This window comes from Brachyistius frenatus, unplaced genomic scaffold, assembly GCF_029030835.1.
Source record: "Brachyistius frenatus isolate BFR_SWC_R1_liver_20210118 unplaced genomic scaffold, ASM2903083v1 Contig_165, whole genome shotgun sequence".
Lineage (NCBI taxonomy): Eukaryota > Metazoa > Chordata > Actinopteri > Embiotocidae > Brachyistius > Brachyistius frenatus.
The window spans coordinates 656,853-675,791 of record NW_027210764.1 but is presented as its reverse complement, the minus strand read 5'-3'; the positions used below and the strand labels follow the sequence as shown (position 1 = coordinate 675,791).

Below are 18,939 nucleotides of genomic sequence, written 5' to 3'. Positions count from 1 at the left end.
ATCTCAAATCTTATCCACGCCGTATCAACCCACAACACTTTCTTCCGGCAAAGAATGTAGGCCTATAAGTAAACCTATTAACAACCTCTCGTCTGCCTAATCGGAAAGAAAGAAAATCCAAACACCAGACAAACTGATAGAAGTCCCATATGTGCCGGGGGCAGAGCGAAGAAAGCCTTGTGAAGACAATCACATCCATGACAATGGAGCAGGTTTTGTTTTCAGGTGTCAGGTATCCCAACCACGGGCTAGTTCTCTTTTTCATGTGCACTCGCAGCAGCCTGTGAACTTGCCAGCTAATGTATAACCCCGAGGCATCTGCACAGGGGTTATTTCCATTAAAGGTGCAGGTAATATAACTCCAACCATGAAGTTGCTTAAGAACACTGCCAGAATTGGGCTGCAAATTAAAGAATTTAACTTTCACCACAAAGTGGCTTGGTTGTATTGAGTGATTCACACCTCCGATCCTGTCATAACAATGAGTCACATGAAGCAGTGCTTTCCTGTCTTTTTACAACTTTCAATAAGACAGAGTTAAAAAAAAAAAAAAAAGAAAAAAAGGCATCAAGTAAAATAATTACATTAAGTTAAAAAAAAAAAAGAAGATAATTTCAATGATTTTAGCTTTGTGCACTGATGTTTTCATTGCTTTGTAGATTAATGGGGCATAATAATTTTTCGAGTGACTTTGCCTGCAGCCAATCAGAAGGGTTTTTGATTATGATCTTAGCTGTTGAGAAAATGCTGTTTACACTGGCTGGTAAAAGTATCCTGCGCTGCTTATTAAGGCTCTGTTAAGTTAAACGATACACAGGTTGACTGATGATAACGTGAATATTTAAGACCGAGAACTGTAACCAGCAGGTTCAAGGAGCATATTAGGCTAATCTGACAGAAAAGTGTGTTCATAAAAGACATACCAAAGTGATCAAAGTCCAAAGTGACTTGGTCCAAAGTGACCAAAGTCATTGATATGATGGTGAATCAGTGTTCATATGCAAACACACACATTACATACTTTGGCACACACACTATATAATTTGTGCTTTTTAATCCTCACTTAAAAAAAAAAAGACAAGTTAAGACAGGAAAAGATACGTCATAAAAGCTCGCCATTTGATTCAATGCAAATTTATCTCCAAACAGGGATATATATATAGCGTCTTAAAAACGAATTATTTTTCTTCTGAGAAACAGTGTAGTAGTACAAAGTATTATAAATAAATAACGTTCGGTAAAGTAGAAGAGAGTCAAAACAGGGGATGAGTAAAATGTAACGTTACTCTGTAAAAGATCAAACAAATCCGTTACTAACCTTTAGAGTCCCATTCTGTGAGCACTTATGACGACAAGAGTAACTACTTTCTCTGTTTACCTCTGACAAACTATCATGACAAGGCCTCAAATGAACTTATTCCGGAAAGGTAAAACAAGGAAACACAACAATATATCTATACTACTGCCGGTGTCTGTGTTGTTGTTGTTTGCCACCCTCCTCCACAAAGATACGCCTCCTCCTCCGTCCTGACTCCGTGAGGAAGAAAGTTCACTGATTTACCATCCAAGAGCCTCACTGACTGGACTGTACCAAAGTTCAGTAAAAGGGGGAGGTTGTGTTCCAGGATTAACAAAAGGAAATAATTTAACTACTGATAATATCACTGCGGAATGGGTATAATATGAACACAATCCCACTGCTCTGAAGAAAGAAAACACGCATGTATGAGTAATTTTGAAACACGTGTAAATTAACAGTCTAATACGTAATCCCCCCTATTCGTAGTTGGTAGGTTCAAAGACTGTTCAACGGAGGTATTTGGGGGACGCCCCCTTTGCTTTCTTTGTCTGCATACCTATAGTTTCCTCTTTTCTTGAACTAGTGTAAGGCTAATGTAACCCTAAGCCAACTTGTCTTTCCTTACTGACTTTTAAACCTTTAGGATTGATTCTATTATAACAAAAAACGTATTAATTGATGAAGTGATTAATTTGACAACTACAGATAAAGGTTAAAAAAAAAAAAAAGAGATTTGGTTGTAGCCTCAGACTATAGATAAACTGAAAAGCAAGTAAGAATAGATTAAAAATCAGGTTGGACTTTGCTCTTTAGCCTTTGAGTTGTCTCTCCAAACTGTTTTATTCAGATGCTTTATTTTTTTTTAGGTATTTCCAAGATATCATGAATCAATGGAGAGCTTCTCTGTCTTGTATTATGTATGCAGATGGTGCATAAACAAAACCAAGAGAGAAAAAGGGGAGTGAGTGGTTATTAGAACAGCTGTGTTTTGTACAGCAGCCTTGATTTGCATTTGCTTCAGACTGGTGCGAATGCTGGGAAATTGAGTTTAATGCTCAAACTGTTCACTGAAATGTGAACTAAAAGAAAACCATTGTGAACAAATGAAACAAGATGCAACTTTTACAATGTGTAGAAAAAGAAAATGTCCTGTTAATAGGTTTGATACATTACTTTAGAATTTTTTTTTTTAAAGTTAAGTTATACTGCATGTTTTACAATGTCTTTCTTGCCACATAGGCTAATCATTTTCATTGTCATCATTTCTGTTACTATGAACATATTGTACAAGTGTCCTCCAGCTGTTCCAGTGAGTTAGCAGTGAAGCTGATGTGATTCCAGGTCAAGCTCTGAATTCCCAAATACAGAACAGATCATTTCCTAAACATAGCTAATCATCTCCAGACTGCCCTACCGTGTGCATGTGTGGTTAGACTAACTCAAGCCAGAGCATCTGAGGCCAGTGGATATTCCTGAAAGATGCTTTCCCTCTCGCTCCGCGTTCTCCATAATTTTCCTCTAACCATGTCCTTTTGACTTTTTTTAACCTCCTTTTCTCTTTTTTAGTCCTTTTCTCCACCCCTTGGTACTTCACAATGCCCTCGCCTTGTGTGTGTGGACACACCAAGATGATGTCAATATTTGAATCAGCCAGGCACAACGGGAAGATAAATAAGCCTGTCAATATTTAACTTAAAATGGCCAGACCACACAGGACACAATGAAAAGGAGAAAAGTGTCGACAGAAAGGACAGCCAAGTCAGTGCGGTGCATGTTCTATGAAATAAGAGAGGGAAGGAAAAGGAAGGGAAAAAGAGTGAAAAGTAGTACAGAGGGCAAAAACTGTGAAACAGGAAGAGCCTGGCGACTGAGAAAATCGGGAGGAGTGAAAAGAAGAGAGATGGTAGACAGCAACAGATAAACAGATCAAGATACGGGCAGACAGAAAACAGACGCAGGCACGTGGGCAGGGATGAACAGTGAGATAAGAAAATAAGTCCATTTGAATGTGGGCGACTATGTTTGCGTCTTTTCAGAGTTTCTGCAGTTTGCAAGAACAGACTCTGAAGGACTGTATGTGCTCTGCAGTTGCTGGAAGCTGTGACTCATTGTGGAAGCTAGCTGTTCCAAACCACTACGAATTAAACCAAACCAGAGTTGCTCTCTCTCTCCGGCTCTCTCTCACACACACACATAAGACCATAGGCTTATGTAGAATTGCACACATCCAAACATACTGTACACCCTGTCGTTTCCATGCAGTAACGTCAGCGGAACGTTAACTGAGTCCACATGACTCATACACACACAGACAGGAATGTAAGTCAACCAAACCACAACTACCCCCTCTCTCTTTTTCACATACACACACATAGGAGTTATGAAATACTGAAAGTATGTACACCCTGAGCAATAACATCAACTTTCATTCAATATCTGTACTACTATTAACCAGTAGGGGGCAGTATCTCAAAGCGTGTAAACCAGGGGTGTCAAACTCATTTTTAGTTATGATCTCAAGTGGGCCAGACCAGTAAAATCATAGCATAATAACACATACATAATGACAATATTTCTCTATGTTTAAATCTTTGGTGAAGGTTTTTGGATGATAAACCCTATTTTAAGGTCTTTCTACAATAAACTAGAAACATAAAGACCAAAAACTCAGACATCAGCCCACTGTTTATCTGCCTGGGCTCTCCTCTGCAGATTCCCTAGCAGCGAGCGCTGCTGCCTCCGGAGCAGACGTCGCATTTACGCTGTTTTTGAAGCAATTACTGGATCGATTAAAAAAAATTACAAAATGTTTGTACTCATAAACCTCCATATTCTCATAGGAATGCAATTTATGTCTTTCTGTAATTTTCCCACTTGGCAAAGTCATCCAGCGGGCCGAGCTGGACCCCCTGGCGGGCTGGATCCGGCCCGTGGGCCATATGTTTGACACCCCTGGTGTAAACAGTATGCTTGTATATGCAAGCAAGAGAAACGCCATGTGCAGCACATGCAACTTTTCTGAAAGCAGACTGAGCTACAGATCTTACCCTGTGTGAGTGGTGTAGGCACAGTGACCTGGACTCCATCAAGACTGCAGAGGTGACCACAGGGGTGCAGGGTCACAACCCCTCCTGTTACATCAATCATGAGGAGAGGGTCAGGGTTAAGCGCACTCTTAGATCATACCATTCACCAGTCACATTTGATTCTGCTGCAGTTTTGTTATAATAGTACTCTAAAAAAAGACTTGTATTTATTACTTACTGAGCTGAGATTTAATAGATTATCTCTTTATGAGTTTGATATGAGATTTTCTTTCATAAGATTCAGTAGTTTAAACAAAAGTAATATTTTATGATTACACACTAAACTAAGATTTAAAGTTTCTTAATAATGGAGGAGTCGTTGGTGCTTTCACACGCTGCAATGTAAGAAAACACACTTGCTCGTTCAGAAAAGATGATAGAACTTCAGGGTCCTACTAATATTACGAGGCCACCCAAAAAATGACCTGAAACAAACCTTCATTGATGATGAGACAGTGCTCTGCCTCGATGCCAGACCCCTGGATCGTGATATCTTGAGGAATTGGAGCATCTTCTCTGCCAATACGGGTCACCCCTGAAACATCAAGAGATCCACTTTGACAATCAGTAGAATACAAAATATACATCAATGTAAAATTATAACTATAGGGTTGTCAATGTGTAAATCTACATGTGTCTGTGGAGTCATCTTCGATACCGTCTGCACAAGTGAAATTAAAACTGACACCCACAACTGTTTTATACAGTACGGTGGCCTGTGAGCCACACTTTGAAGGGGTGTTATGAATTTGAACTGGTTATTCTCAAGAAGACACATTGTGGTGAAAACTAGAACCCCAGTTTTTCCCCATTCATGTCTTTTCTTACTGACATGGAAGAGCTGGAAGAGCATGGAAGAGATGGTTTAAAAGTGTGTGCAACAATGACTAAAATCACACATATCCTATTAGAATCAACATTTGATTTTAGGCCAAAATAAATATTTTCTGATCCTGACTGCAGGTTTACAATTCCAAGATATATATAAAATACAGTACTGACATTATTTTTGACTGCACTGTTCCTACGGCATAAAAGAGGCATATCAAAAAGTGTCTCTGTCTCTCATTGGGAATATAACGAGAGCTTTGTAAATCATGCAAGATATATTAATGCTGCAATTTGGTCACCACTGTGTAAGGACAGATATTCTTTGTACTTTTAAGATTTTAAGTCTACTGTCAGTCAGTCTGTATGAGTATTCAAAGTGCTATCTGTAGGCTACTAAATAATAATCAGATGTACAAGCTTGTCTCTCACTTTATCATGTTGTAGAGCTCTCTATCTTTGGTTTGATCTCTTCAGTATGGTGTATTTGGCCACCTACCTAGAATAATAATGAAGCAAAAGCGTAAAAGCGTGTGTGTGTGTGTGTGTGTGTGTGTGTGTGTGTGTGTGTGTGTGTGTGTGTGTGTGTGTGTGTGTGTGTGTGTGTGTGTGTGTGTGTGTGTGTGTGTGTGTGTGTGTGTGTGTGTGTGTGTGTGTGTGTGTGTGTGTGTGTGTGTGTGTGTGTGTGTGTGTGTGTGTGTAGTGGACTGACTGAGGAATGAGAAGAAGGAGTGCAAGACACCTGTGCATGGCTGATGACAGACAGGCTATAAATAAAAACAACAACAACACACCACTATTATGTTGGAAACTTCATGCGGTGTGTACATTTGCACACATACAGTACATGATGTGTGCCAATAATTGCAGGGTGCAGCTTGTCATGAATAAAAACCAACCTGAACTGATTTAAATGGCACATTCCAAAGGAATAATGTGGATTTCAGTCATGCAGTTTTATAGAGTAGCTGCTTTTACTCTATTGTATAAAACAGGGTCATGAAACAGTGCCATGTGTGTCATCTGTTTTATTGTTGTTTGGGTTGTAGTTTGTTAGCTGTGTATTGTTCCAATATGTGTACGGTTAACTCTGGGTTCAGGCTGTGCATTAACTAAGAAGTGGGATAATTGTCACCCTTAATGACAATAAAAAGAAACAACCAGGGATGTGGATGGAGTAACTCGTGCAAACGTGTTTTCAGTCTGAACAAACCCCATGTAAGAAATTAGTTTTGGCTCTTGACTTTACTGCAGTGCAGCATAGAGTATCACTTTCACCTTGTCCCACAAGACCCCATCTCTCCAGTAACCATAGAAATTAAGCAATTGGTGCACAAGTGAAACAGGGAAAGGCAGGCAAGCAAAGCCTGCATGCTCCAAGGTAAGGAGGGGACTGTAAAGATCTGGTTTGACTACAGGTCACAGCTTTACATGCCGTGCAAGAAATTACTTTTGAAGATGTAATGAAATGTACTTCGATGGATGGCTACTGCATGACCTGGTAATCCAGAAGTATGTGTTTCTATACCGTGTGTGTGTGTGTGTGTGTGTGTGTGTGTGTGTGTGTGTGTGTGTGTGTGTGTGTGTGTGTGTGTGTGTGTGTGTGTGTGTGTGTGTGTGTGTGTGTGTGTGTTACCTTCTTTCAGTGGCAGCAGGGTGATGGCCACACTCAGCCTCCCGCTGCCTAGACTAACCAGATGAGGCAAAGCTGTCTGGACCTTTAGCCCCTTCCCCGTGTCAATCAGGTCCAGAGGTGGAGACTATACAAGCATCAGTCAGAGGGAAAAGGTCAACACACAATTCATTACTTTAATACATTCTTCATTCTTTCATACTTTAAAAAGCATTCTGCAAAAAAAAAAAAATCATTTAGGTGTTTATGTTGGTTTTGATATGCAAAAACATACAAAGTGTGTGTGTATATTCTCTCACCCGGGGTTCAACTGGAGACATCTGATCCGACTCCGGCTGCAGCATCATCTCAGATTCCTGCATACACACATTTGGACATACTAAATCTACTCTTTAAATGGAAACAAAAATGAAAACTGCAAGCAGTGATATGCAGGCCCTCGCACGCTGCACGTCGGGGATCCAGCGGGTCGGGGCCGCCGGCTCCTCGACGTGCAGCACACGAGTTTGATTTTTTTTTCCTAATAAGTGGACAAGTACACAAAAGTTGTAAACATCTCCCTAGAATGACTCTACGTAGATAGAGTGCTTATGTGCTTATGGCATACTGAGCTGCAACATGAGAGGAACTCTCCCTCTGAAAGTGTTCCAAAGAGAAAATACCTTTTTTTTGCAGTGGGAAGAACTGGTTGTTCCATCAAAACAGACTTCCCACAACTTGTTGGTTACACTCTGCCATCACACTGCTCGGCGCATTGAATGTGTCTGTGTGTAAGAGAGGACGTATGAGGCGTATGAGGTGAAAGTGGGTTTGTGTACATAGAGAAGGCAAACCGTGTGTGATAGAGACAGGGGGAGACCAGATGAGTTACAGGATAAATATTCAGTTTTGCTTTTGATATACCTTGTGGCACAACAACAGAATGGCAATATCCATTAGTTAGATGATATTTATTCAACACTTTGGTCAAAGGCAAGATATCTGGACAACTTCACATCCAGATTGCAATGGAGTTAATATTTATGGTCAGCAGATGACTCCTGCTAATTTTGATGCCCTTTACATTTTTGAAGATAAATTTCCAACAATAAAATATCAGAATGTGTTTCATGAAAATATAATGTCCATTAAATTTACCAAGCATATTCTTTCTTCACAGAAAATGACTCTTTACCACTTTGGACGCCTGTTCAGCGTTCTCCTTTTGCTAAAGGTCAGAGGTTAAGGTATGTCACAGTCAAGGCATGTCCTAATCTTTGGGGCAGGTTATGTTAAACAGTCATGCTCCCCAGAGAGATAAACCTTTGATTTAACCATATTTCCTCAAGCATCCGTCTCAGGACAAAACTGCAGTTGTCCACAGCATTATTAAAACTACCAGCCTGATTTTTATGAAACTTGGAGGGTATAGCATGATCCAAGAAATTACAAATTTAATTTGGTAGCGAATCGAAATCAGGATTGGGCATATATGACCTCATATCACAATCCACATTTATAGGTATCAGTAATCTTCTCGGATACGTTTACTTTTTCAAACTTAATTCAGTGTAATGAAGCACCACAGATCATGGGAATAAGGACCCAAATGCTCGACAGAGACACAAGGATATAGGCAACAAAAGAACGTTACTTATCAGTGGGATTGTAACAAAGCACAAAGGCAATTGGGGAAAACATGATGGGAAATACAGAGTCCAGGACAAGCCGAAGCAGGTACTGGTACAAGCTAGACATAGAACTGACTTTGGGGTTGCCTTTATAATCCAGCAAAAGTGTAGTGGTTGACAAGGAGTACGTTTACAGTGACTGATTGAAGAGTGGCGACAGCCACATTGGAAGAGAGGGAGCCAGTGCGGTGGACGTGGCACGCAGGAGCCCAAGGCATGCAGACAGATAGACAGACTAAAAACCTCTAGTGGCTTCTGAGAGTGACACATGCAGGGACTGACGAAGAGAGAGAGAGAGAGAGAAAGAGAGAGACAAACACTAGAGACCACAGGTAGTTAGAGGGAATGATAACGCTAAACAAAAGGTGAAGCAGACAGACCAAAACCATAACAGTAAGCAGTTGTTATGGAACATTTTGAGGACAGAGGATTTATGGGGCAGAACTCAAATCGTACAATTGTATTTCCAGACATATATATTGGTGGTGGTTGCAGGTTTACATATCATAAAGGAGTGGACCCGTGGCATTGGCGGTGGTCTGCGCTCTCTCTAGTAGTTTTGACTTTATTATTTTGTCTGAAACAAAGACAGCATCACCTCAAAATGTTTCAGGATGGGATGGGGATGGGGGAGGGGGGTGTAGAAAGCACTGAGAAAACTAGGATTAGGTGACAAACTATACAAAGGAATGAAAACAGACTGAAATGAGAAGAAACAAAATCAAAAATGTGTGTGTGTGTGTGTGTGTGTGTGTGTGTGTGTGTGTGTGTGTGTGTGTGTGTGTGTGTGTGTGTGTGTGTGTGTGTGTGTGTGTGTGTGTGTGTGTGTGTGTGTGTGTGTGTGAGTGTGTACGTTCTGATCTTTGTAAACACACTCAAATCCCGTACCATGGCCAACCCCTGCAGCACCCTGCAATTCAATAAAGCAAAAATAGTCTTACTATCTGTGTGTCCACACACAATCAAAGACACAAACATATGTACACACACACAGATGGATGAGTGAAATGCTTCTCACCAAAGCAGAGATGATTACAGCACATGGGAAACCACCACAACCACATCTCATTTTCCACCTCCTGTCATTTCCTTCCTCTCTTCCTCTTCTCTTGTTATCCCAGATTTTCTACTGCAATACTCCTTTAATAGTTGAAATTAGTCACCTCACAGCTGTCACAATTACTATTTTGCATTTAAACGCTTTTTTCTTTTCCATTCACTTGAGTTCTCCTTTATATTTCCTCATTTGTTTTCAAACTCGAGCATTCTTGTCTTCCCCTCTTCCTTTTCTGCACTTGTCCTGTCCTCCTGCCTTTTTAGTCTCACTCTCCTTGTCTCTTCTCCTTTCTTTCCTCCAATCACCAGCAAAGGAAACACAAATCAAACTCAGCTCTGTGCCACTTCCTATAATTCAGCATAAGTTTCCTCCCACTTCCTTTGCTGCTTCGACACCCTCATTGCCTTTGAACAACCCCCTCATACATGCATGCACACACACACACACACACACACACACACACACACACACACACACACACACACACACACACACACACACACACACACACACACACACACACACACACACACAAAATTCAGCCATTATAACCCCTATCCACACACAAACGTCCACAAATAAAGTCACCCATCAGCTTCAATGTTATCGCACAAAGATATGGACTCCACATTCCACTGATTCTTTTCCTCACTAGTGTAGACAAAGCAAACACAATGTGTATGATGGCAACATCAGCTGGAAAAATTTTACCGAGACCAGCTAAAAATGGAGGCCAATCAAATTTAAAAGTTTAAGAAGGAATGTTTTGAGTGCAATGAGAAGACTTTTGTCTCTTCTTTCTCCCCCTCAGGCATAAAACCTTTATACCTCCCTGACTCTCCCCTCTTTCTTTACTCTATTCCACTGCCTTCATTGTCTCTGTTGTTCATCTTCTGCAGCCCCCGTTCACCCTCTTTCAGCTCCAGGTGAGCTCCAGCCTAGGCAGGTCAAGACAAGTCTGTGGCCCTGTTTGCTCTGGTTGAAGCAGAGCAGTGAAGTGTGTCAACCCCCGTTCATATCCAGATTGAGAAACCAAAGCCAACGCTATCAGTGCACCTGGACTAGATACCTGAAGTATGAGATTTATAGATTTATAGATATTCATAGTATAATGAACCTTTGTTGTTACTTATCTCGCCATTAAAGCTAATCTGTTTAATGACTGCGTGTAATGTGAAGGGATGTATCATCTGACTGCAATTCCCCTCAACTCCAGCTTGCTAGCTCCTTTCACCTAATTTTGGGGGTTTTAAGGCAACTTTTCTTTATGATTCAGTTTCACCACTCTCATTAAGTTCATTTTCAACAGCAGGAAGTACTCTTGATGTTTTTGCAAAATAGGTCTGATGATCTGACTTTAAGCTACCTGGCCAGCAGACAGACATGTAGCAGCTCAAGGACCAGATATTTCCTTCAGACATTGGTGGAGACCAAAACAGAGATAATAGGAGACAGAAAAGTGGACATTCATCAGGTGGTCTGAAACAGGAGTCAATTATTCCCACCCTCATCATGTTTTATTTCCTCACTTGGAGAAAAAAAGTGGTGGGGCATCTCCACATCTTATATCTCTATGGAGATATATCCATATCTCTCTATGGAGATATAAGAAGGTCTTTAGTCTGAAGACCAAGATGTAGTGTAGCCACAAGACATGTTAAGCTTGAAATTATATTAACCAATACAATGTCTAACTTCATGAAAAACCTCTCTTCTGCTCTGAAGCCAGGACGTCTTCTGTCAGACCACAAGATGGAAAATATTGACATTGTTGGTATTGAATTAATCATAAACCCAGGCAAGCTAATTAAAAAATGTCCAATACAGTAAACCTCAACATTTCATTAAACGTGAGTTTGAGGGAAGGGAAGGGAATAATATGAAAAGCTGGAAAGCTTTCGAAGATATTTTTTTAAGAGAAAGTTGAGGAATGGGAAAATATCCTACACACACAGTCCTGACCTACTTTTCACTCTCATCCTAAATCAAAAAAATTCACCCAAACTAGACCGTTGAATGTTTGAAGACTGGCTGAAATAACTCCATAAATACACAATGCTCTTAAAATCACAAGGACACACGTACAAGAAAGTGCATACACACACTATCTCTCTTTGATCCCATCTGTAGAACAGCTGAATCTCCCCAAAATGGTCCGTTAGCCCCGCATCTGGAGACAGATATGATGATAGAGAGAGAGAGAAATGGGGTGATGGAAAAAATAGTCTGTGATGGAGGATAGAGAGAGGACTCATACAACCAGAAGGGAAGAACCGGCATTCCCAAACTGTTTCATTTCATCCTTTTACTTTTTTCATCCCCTTATTTCATCCCCCTGTCAAGTTCTCCTCTTTTTTTTTTTATGTTTCCTTTACATTCATTTTGTCTTCATGTGTGTTTGATTTACCTTCTGCATCAGTGTTGCTGTCTTTTTCTGCATTCTTACAACCATATGAGGACACATCCAGTCGTTGTTAATGGTTCTGGTTTGGTTCAGATTTTTTGTTGGAATAGTTCAGTCTTTTTTATTTGTCTTTTTTGATTGAACAACAACAAAGTAAGCTGCAGTTTTTCTTATCAAAATTAAAATAGGAAGTATAACATTTTTTGTCTGCATAACAAATCCTTGACATAATATTCAAGATATTGTGAGCATCTTAGCGTTGTGAACTGGGTTTGGCTATTAAAGCACCGGATTCAGCAACATGCAGCAGACGAAGCACCAGGATTGTTCTTTTCTACTTTAAATTCATATATTTGATGTTGCCCATGTGTTTCCTCTGTGCATGTCGCTGCTTGATTGAGGTATATTGGTTTTAGGCTAGACGGAGGCAGCTCCTCAAGATGATGGACTGAGGAACAAACTTGGCCAACACTGGAGATGAGGGTGGAAATAATGATTAACTCTCACACCGATCTCTGTCCATATATATTTCTTTTAATATGATTAATGTCTTGTTTTAAAATGTGTCTTTCAAAGCTATGCATATCTGTGTTTCTCTCTTCTGTCTCTTTCTCTCTTTCTCCATCTCCCTCACTAACATTCCCTCCCCTTTACATTCCAGTGTTACCCTCTCCTCCTCCCACCTGACAAAGCCAGCATTGTATCACAGATGCTGTTTAATATGGAGTCCCTCTCTCAGTGTCCCTCATGAAGCAACTCATAGGGCTAAAATTGGTTATCTTCCCCTCTTCTCTTCACTACACAAGAATGTCTTCAGCAGGATTTTAATTAGGTAATATGTCCCTCATGCATGCATACATACACATTTGACCTTTGCAGAAATAAGATACTGTGCATCTCTGTAATTTCTCCATATAAGAAACTCTTAAATGTCACTGAAAGTGCTGTTACACGTGTCTTTAGTTTTGTGTTTCTCTGCATGCGTGTGTTTTGGTAAAGCCTCTGCAAGCTGATTAGCCCAACTTGACCTTGATCCACAGCTAAAACACAACAAATATCCACCAAACTCTCTCACACTGCTATTTTCTATTACGAAGCAAAGTGCAGGATCCTCACAGGAAAGAAAGTCCATTGTTATTGCAGCTGACTCAAAGGTGGAGGAAATCTAACTTGAGTTTCTAGAGAGGGTGTGTGTGTCTGTGGAAAAGCCCAGATTACTTCAACTGCCATATGCAGGGGATCAACTGATGTTTGGTTTGCAAGGGGCCGGATATGACAGAGAGTCAAGGACGGACAGTGATTTGGTATAGACATAGAATAACTCGCATTGGTAATATAGCACATGAGAAGAAAGAAAAGAAGAGATGGGCTTCTTAAGAAAAGAAACAAACTGACTATGTGGAAGAGACAAAGAGACAACAAAAAGTGATGAATAAAAACACAGCGTGAAGAATCCAGAGAAAGGAAAAGAGATTAATGTTGTACTAAAAAAAAGAAAACATTTCCTCAAGTTGCACCACTGGCCTCCAAAAATAATACACTACACTAATGGCAATCCAAGCAATAACCTTCATAAATCAACATTACACATAGTCTCCAAGATGTTTGCGTTTTAAGCTATTTGGTTGTGACTGCGCAGGCGGCACAGTTGTGCAGTGGTCGCCTCACAGCAAAAAGGGTCTGGGTTTGAATCCGGACCTGGACTGTATGGAGTTTGCATGTTCTCCCTGTGCCTGCGTGGGTTCTCTCCGGGTGCTCCGGCTTCCTCCTACCATCTCAGGTTAATTGGTGGTTCTACAAACTGCCCTTAGGTGTGAATGAGAGCATGAATGGTCTTTGTTTCTGTCTGTCTCTACGTGTTGGCCCTGTGATAGACTGGCGACATGTCCAGGGTGAACCCTGCCTTTGCCCAAAGTGTGCTATAGATAATGGATGGATGGTTGTAACTCCACCACTTCCCCCAGACTAAACCTCTACGCCCCAAACCATCTTGACCCTGTTCAGGATATATAAAAAATATAAATGATTTGTGTCACAAAGTGTAAATTATAAATAAGACGTTTCAGCATGAAGTTGAAGTAAACTAGCTGATAACAGTATTGGTCTCTTGCTTACTCAAGCCAGGACAGCAGTGTCCTCCTGGTTTATGCACCGTGACCAGAGCCAACCTCTTACAATGCTTTTAACATTGGCTTAGCCTTCTGATGGTTGTATTGTTTTTATGAAACCACATATGGAGATGAAATAATCTGGCCCATGTCATACACCCTTACACACACCTCAGACACTCTTCATCCATATCTCTGAGCTGTTAAAGATGTGAGAGGTGGTCAAATTTCTGATGCTGTACCTCGGTGTTCCTTAAAATTGTTTGTTGATTTCCAAGTTAGACCCAGTTAGAGTAAGCATTGTGTTGTGAACCCATAGAACAAAGTTAGATTTGCCAGCCTAATCGTATTAATATAGGTGAACCAGCTTGTGCCATGGATTAAGAGGCAAATATTAAAGGACACTATCCCACTCATAATCAGCCAAAACACAACTCTGATTTGTTCTCTATGAGACATAAACTCTCCACTGACAACTGTAGTATTTTTGCAATCATTGGCAATGGTATAAAAATACATTAAAATGGTATAATATAATTTAAGAGCTGAATGAAAACTTTGAATGTCATCAGCAGTCATGCCTTTATTTTGTATCCTCAGTGGAATCACACATGATCAAACTATATTGCTGGATATTTTTTCATCTGTAGCCCTGAAATAAACAAAACCTTCCCTGTATTTGATCTGCTGAGAACAGAACTTAATTAAAGCCAGATACGGTTACAGCTCACCTCAGAAGCAAACACTATAAAGCTCCCTGAGCTGTGGATTAGACGAGACACGATAAACGATTTAAACTTCCTATTTTAGAAACACACGTTTGCAAAATAAGAAATGTGGATTTTGTAATTTCCTCCAAGTGAAAACATGCTTACCATCATTGAAGTGGGACATGCCACTTCTGTCATCGTGCAGAAAAGGACGCAATTACACAGCTGCTCCAAAATCGAAAATTACGTCTCCAGACAAAACTCCCTCAAAATGTTGTCTCACTTCTCCCTTTGCTGTGATTACAGTCTCCGTCTGGACAGCGGATACATTCCCCGTGCAGCATGGGCAACCTGTGGATGTCGAGGAAAGACTTTTAATCCCGTGTCACATTCACACACACACCATGCACACACAGGCCAAACATACGCAAACGTAAAAAGCTGGCGGTCTCAGCCAATTGCGATTTGTAGAGGAATGCAGTAACAGCTGGAAGTAGAGCTGGAGAGGGGAACAAGGGGAGGGAGGGTCTCTCTCGCTCTCTCTCTCTCTCTCTCTCTCTCTCTCTCTCACGCACACACACACACACACACACACACACACACACACACACACACACACACACACACACACACACACACACACACACACACACACACACACCAGCTCACAGGCCATAATGTGCAGGTGTCAACAGATCTACACTTGACCTCTCATCATAAATGGTTCAAAGGGAAGAAGAGCCTTTACACTGACAAAGCAAAGGATACAAGGGCAGAGAAGGAGGAAAGAGAGAAAGAGACATTCTTTTAGACCTACTCAGCAACCGATGATAAAAAACTGATAAGAAAACATGTTTAGTTAATGATATTACAACAGGGATGTAGTCTAGTCTCCATTCATAGGACACTATCCAGCCCTGGGTTTGATTATAATCCAGACTGGTGACCAAACAAAGTCAAATCATGTTGCAGTCATGGGAAAGTTAAAAGGTTCCTAAAATTTAGCCAACTACTTTCTCCTGCAACACAAGACTATCATCATATTCGGAGAATAACAGGTCAATTACAATAGATTAAGTCATCATGTTAGAGTTAACCAATAGCTGTTACTACAAAAGCCAGGGAGCAACACCCACCTAATGTACTTCATTATCATCTTCTATAGCAAACTTGAGTACATGAATCTCATTTTAAAAAGCTAAAAAACAATTGGCTTTATTGGGCTTTATTTAATCGGGATCTGGGAATTAATTTAAAGGGCATTGGGGGACATATTTTTCAGCCAAGTGAAGCTGATGGGGTTATTAATTTCATCACACAAAGAGGAGCAATTTTTTTTTTTTTTTGGTGTAACCAAAACTCCTGGCACAGCTCAGGGGCGCAGGTGCAAGACCGACCTAATTTGGGCGGCACGGTGGTGCAGTGGTTAGCATTGTCGCCTCACAGCAAAAAGGTTCTGGGTTCGAATCCGGTCCTGGGCCTCTCTGTGCGTAGTTTGCATGTTCTCCCTGTGCTTGCGTGGGTTCTCTCCGGGTTCTCCGGCTTCCTCCCAACACCCAAAAACATGCACCTCAGGTTAGTTGGCGCCGCGGTCGTGGCAGCCTGTTGCAGCAGCTCCCCCTCGGGATGCCGCTGTAGCGAAATAATTTCCCCTCGGGGATTAATAGAGTACAACAAAATTAAAAAAAAAAATAATAATAATGTGAAAGCCCACCATGACAAGAACACACCAAACAGTCCGGGAGGATGTACAGTTAATAAGTCATCAACAGTTTTTCCAAACACATATTTGATTCTTCTATGACAACACTTTACTTTATGTAAAATCTATCTGATGAGTAATATATCTTTGATTATTTGGTCCAGGGAACTTTACCTGTGAGCAGCGGTAGGCTGCTCTTTGCATAAGTTATATGCACTTTCTGATAAAATCTCATCTGCATGTCCAGTCATGCATCGGTCTGAAGACACCGTGAGGCACGAGTAGATGCCATCAGTTCTGTATCAGGAGGTAATTTCATTTGGCAGACTTTTCTGCATTCTTTACAGTTCACAACAGCAGCTTTATAAAGCCAACAACATGATTTATGCAGAACTATAAAAGAAGTCATATGGAATTTTGTTTGCTCTGTGCACATGAACCAATGGAAGCGTAACGCATGGAGTGTTCTAGTCAGAAAATGATAGATGCAGTCCTGAAAATGGTCCTCTGGTCATGACTGAGGTCAAGAAGGGTTTGCCTGCACACACACACAAACACACACATTCATGGAAGCAGCATTATCTTATCTCCCAGGCTCCGAGCGGATCCTTTTACGGATGAACAGGAAAAGAGCTTGTGCATCCCGCCCTGCTCCACTTTCTCCACTGCTCCTCAGCACTCCCTGACACCTGGTATGTGAAGATATCTTAACTTTCCCAGAGAAAATTCAGCAAGATTTTCACAATTGAACTCATATCCTTCAAGGTGTAAATGTTTAAATTACATGAAGTTCACAAACTCAACTGCATGTCCTGGCAGTCCGGAGGATAAACACTCAAGCTTGGCTATCAGGAGACGAGACACAACAGGGGCAGGACCCAAAGTGTAAAATATGTATTGGAAAAGATTAATGTTGTTGCAAGTTTTTATCAGGTAATACAACCAACAGGATGTCCACTGAGGGAATTCCTGAAATGTGCTTGAGAAGATACCCATGGTAGCATATAATGGGGGCTTTTTGCTCATTTATGGTCTTAACTCTATATTTACTGAGGGTTCCTTGGAAAGTCTCAAAAAGGAAACCGCTAAATGTTATCAGGATAATACGGCCTAAAAATGTTCTTGCATTTCCTTTTAACTTTCTTTCTTTTCAAATGTTTCCAGAAGGTATTAAGCGATTATGTCTCCATGGTTGCTTGAGAGCAATGAGAGTTGCTAAGCTTTCCCAGTGATATCAGTGATATATCAGCCCGTGGGTTACGAAGGGCCGCTAAATGTTTGACAGCATTCCCGAATGAATTCCACAATTCCCATGTGACCCCAAGAGACTGAGCAAGAACTCTGGACCTTTGTGGAAAATAATTCCACTATGGGCGTTTGAAGAACCTGCCTCGAGGGACCAGTTTCATTCAGATGAATTCTGTCTTATTTTCTTAATGGGTTTGTAGTACCAATGACTTGTGTGGCCAAATTCCTTTTCTTTTGAACTCATGTAATTTTTCCAGTTTACTGGATCCTGTGTAACAGAATCTACTGGACCACTAACCAGCACTACTTTAAATTGAAACCACTCCAAATGGATTATTTTGGATTATGTGACAGGCCATTTAATCTCACTGGAATGCCTGTTGTCATCACTGATGTCTGGCTTTGATGATTTGTGTGGGTAGATCTGTTCATCCCACATGCCTTTGATGACACCTTAATGACCGATAATTGTATGAAACTGACTCTGATTGTTTGTGGCTTGCGGATCATTTTGTAGTCTGCTACAGTGCCTCTACACATGTTTAGTCAAGTCTTTCTTTATGCACCCCTCATTCAGTCAGAGGTAATGTGGTCATATGATACAGTGTCACTTGTTTTTACAGATGTTTCTATACAATAGTCATCGTTGCCTAAAAGAGAACACTAACAAATCTGGTGGGCTCTGGTAACTGACATCACATCACTCACGGATACAGCAGAGATTAAACGTATTGAAACCTGGTTTACTCATTGGTTCGGTGTTAAATCCCGACTTCAGGCTGAGATAAATGGCTTTCTTAGAATAGTTGCATGTCATAACACAAACGCACAAAGGGTTACGTGTCACAATATTTCTGCCATTTAATCTTCATGAATGAAGACTGTCAACGGTACCTTATTTGGCCATGATGACTTATCTATGAGGCAACATGTTCCCTCTGGACTGTTTGTTGGAACTTGTGGTGAGGACTGAAGTGTTGAATCTGGTAAGAGAGAAACGACATGATGATGTATGCTGGGATATAAATGTCAAAGGAACTCATGTCCAGTGTTGTGTGGTTGCAGTTCTACTATGACTGTCTTGCCCAACAGGAGCAAAACTAGTTTGGTTGGTTGGTGTCAATGTTTGCACCACTTTCAGAATAACTGAATCTTAATTGGAAAAACAAATGCAAACAGAGACAAAAGCAGTT

At 40.7% G+C, this 18,939-nt stretch overlaps 1 protein-coding gene across 2 annotated transcripts in view; it reads right to left on the bottom strand.

The window, feature by feature from the left end:
- The window catches only part of phldb2b (pleckstrin homology-like domain, family B, member 2b), a 41,375-nt gene extending 26,165 nt beyond the window's left edge, over positions 1–15,210 (bottom strand). For both annotated transcript variants that reach the window (XM_069716940.1, XM_069716941.1), the window contains exons 1-5: positions 14,962–15,210; positions 7,147–7,203; positions 6,851–6,974; positions 4,823–4,921; positions 4,348–4,431 (exon numbers count right to left, since the gene is read on the bottom strand). In XM_069716940.1, the coding sequence (XP_069573041.1) occupies positions 4,348–4,431; positions 4,823–4,921; positions 6,851–6,974; positions 7,147–7,203; positions 14,962–14,994 (397 nt within the window). In that variant the 5' untranslated portion in view covers positions 14,995–15,210. The remainder of the gene's footprint in view (positions 1–4,347; positions 4,432–4,822; positions 4,922–6,850; positions 6,975–7,146; positions 7,204–14,961) is intronic.
- Between the last annotated feature and the right edge of the window lie 3,729 nt (positions 15,211–18,939).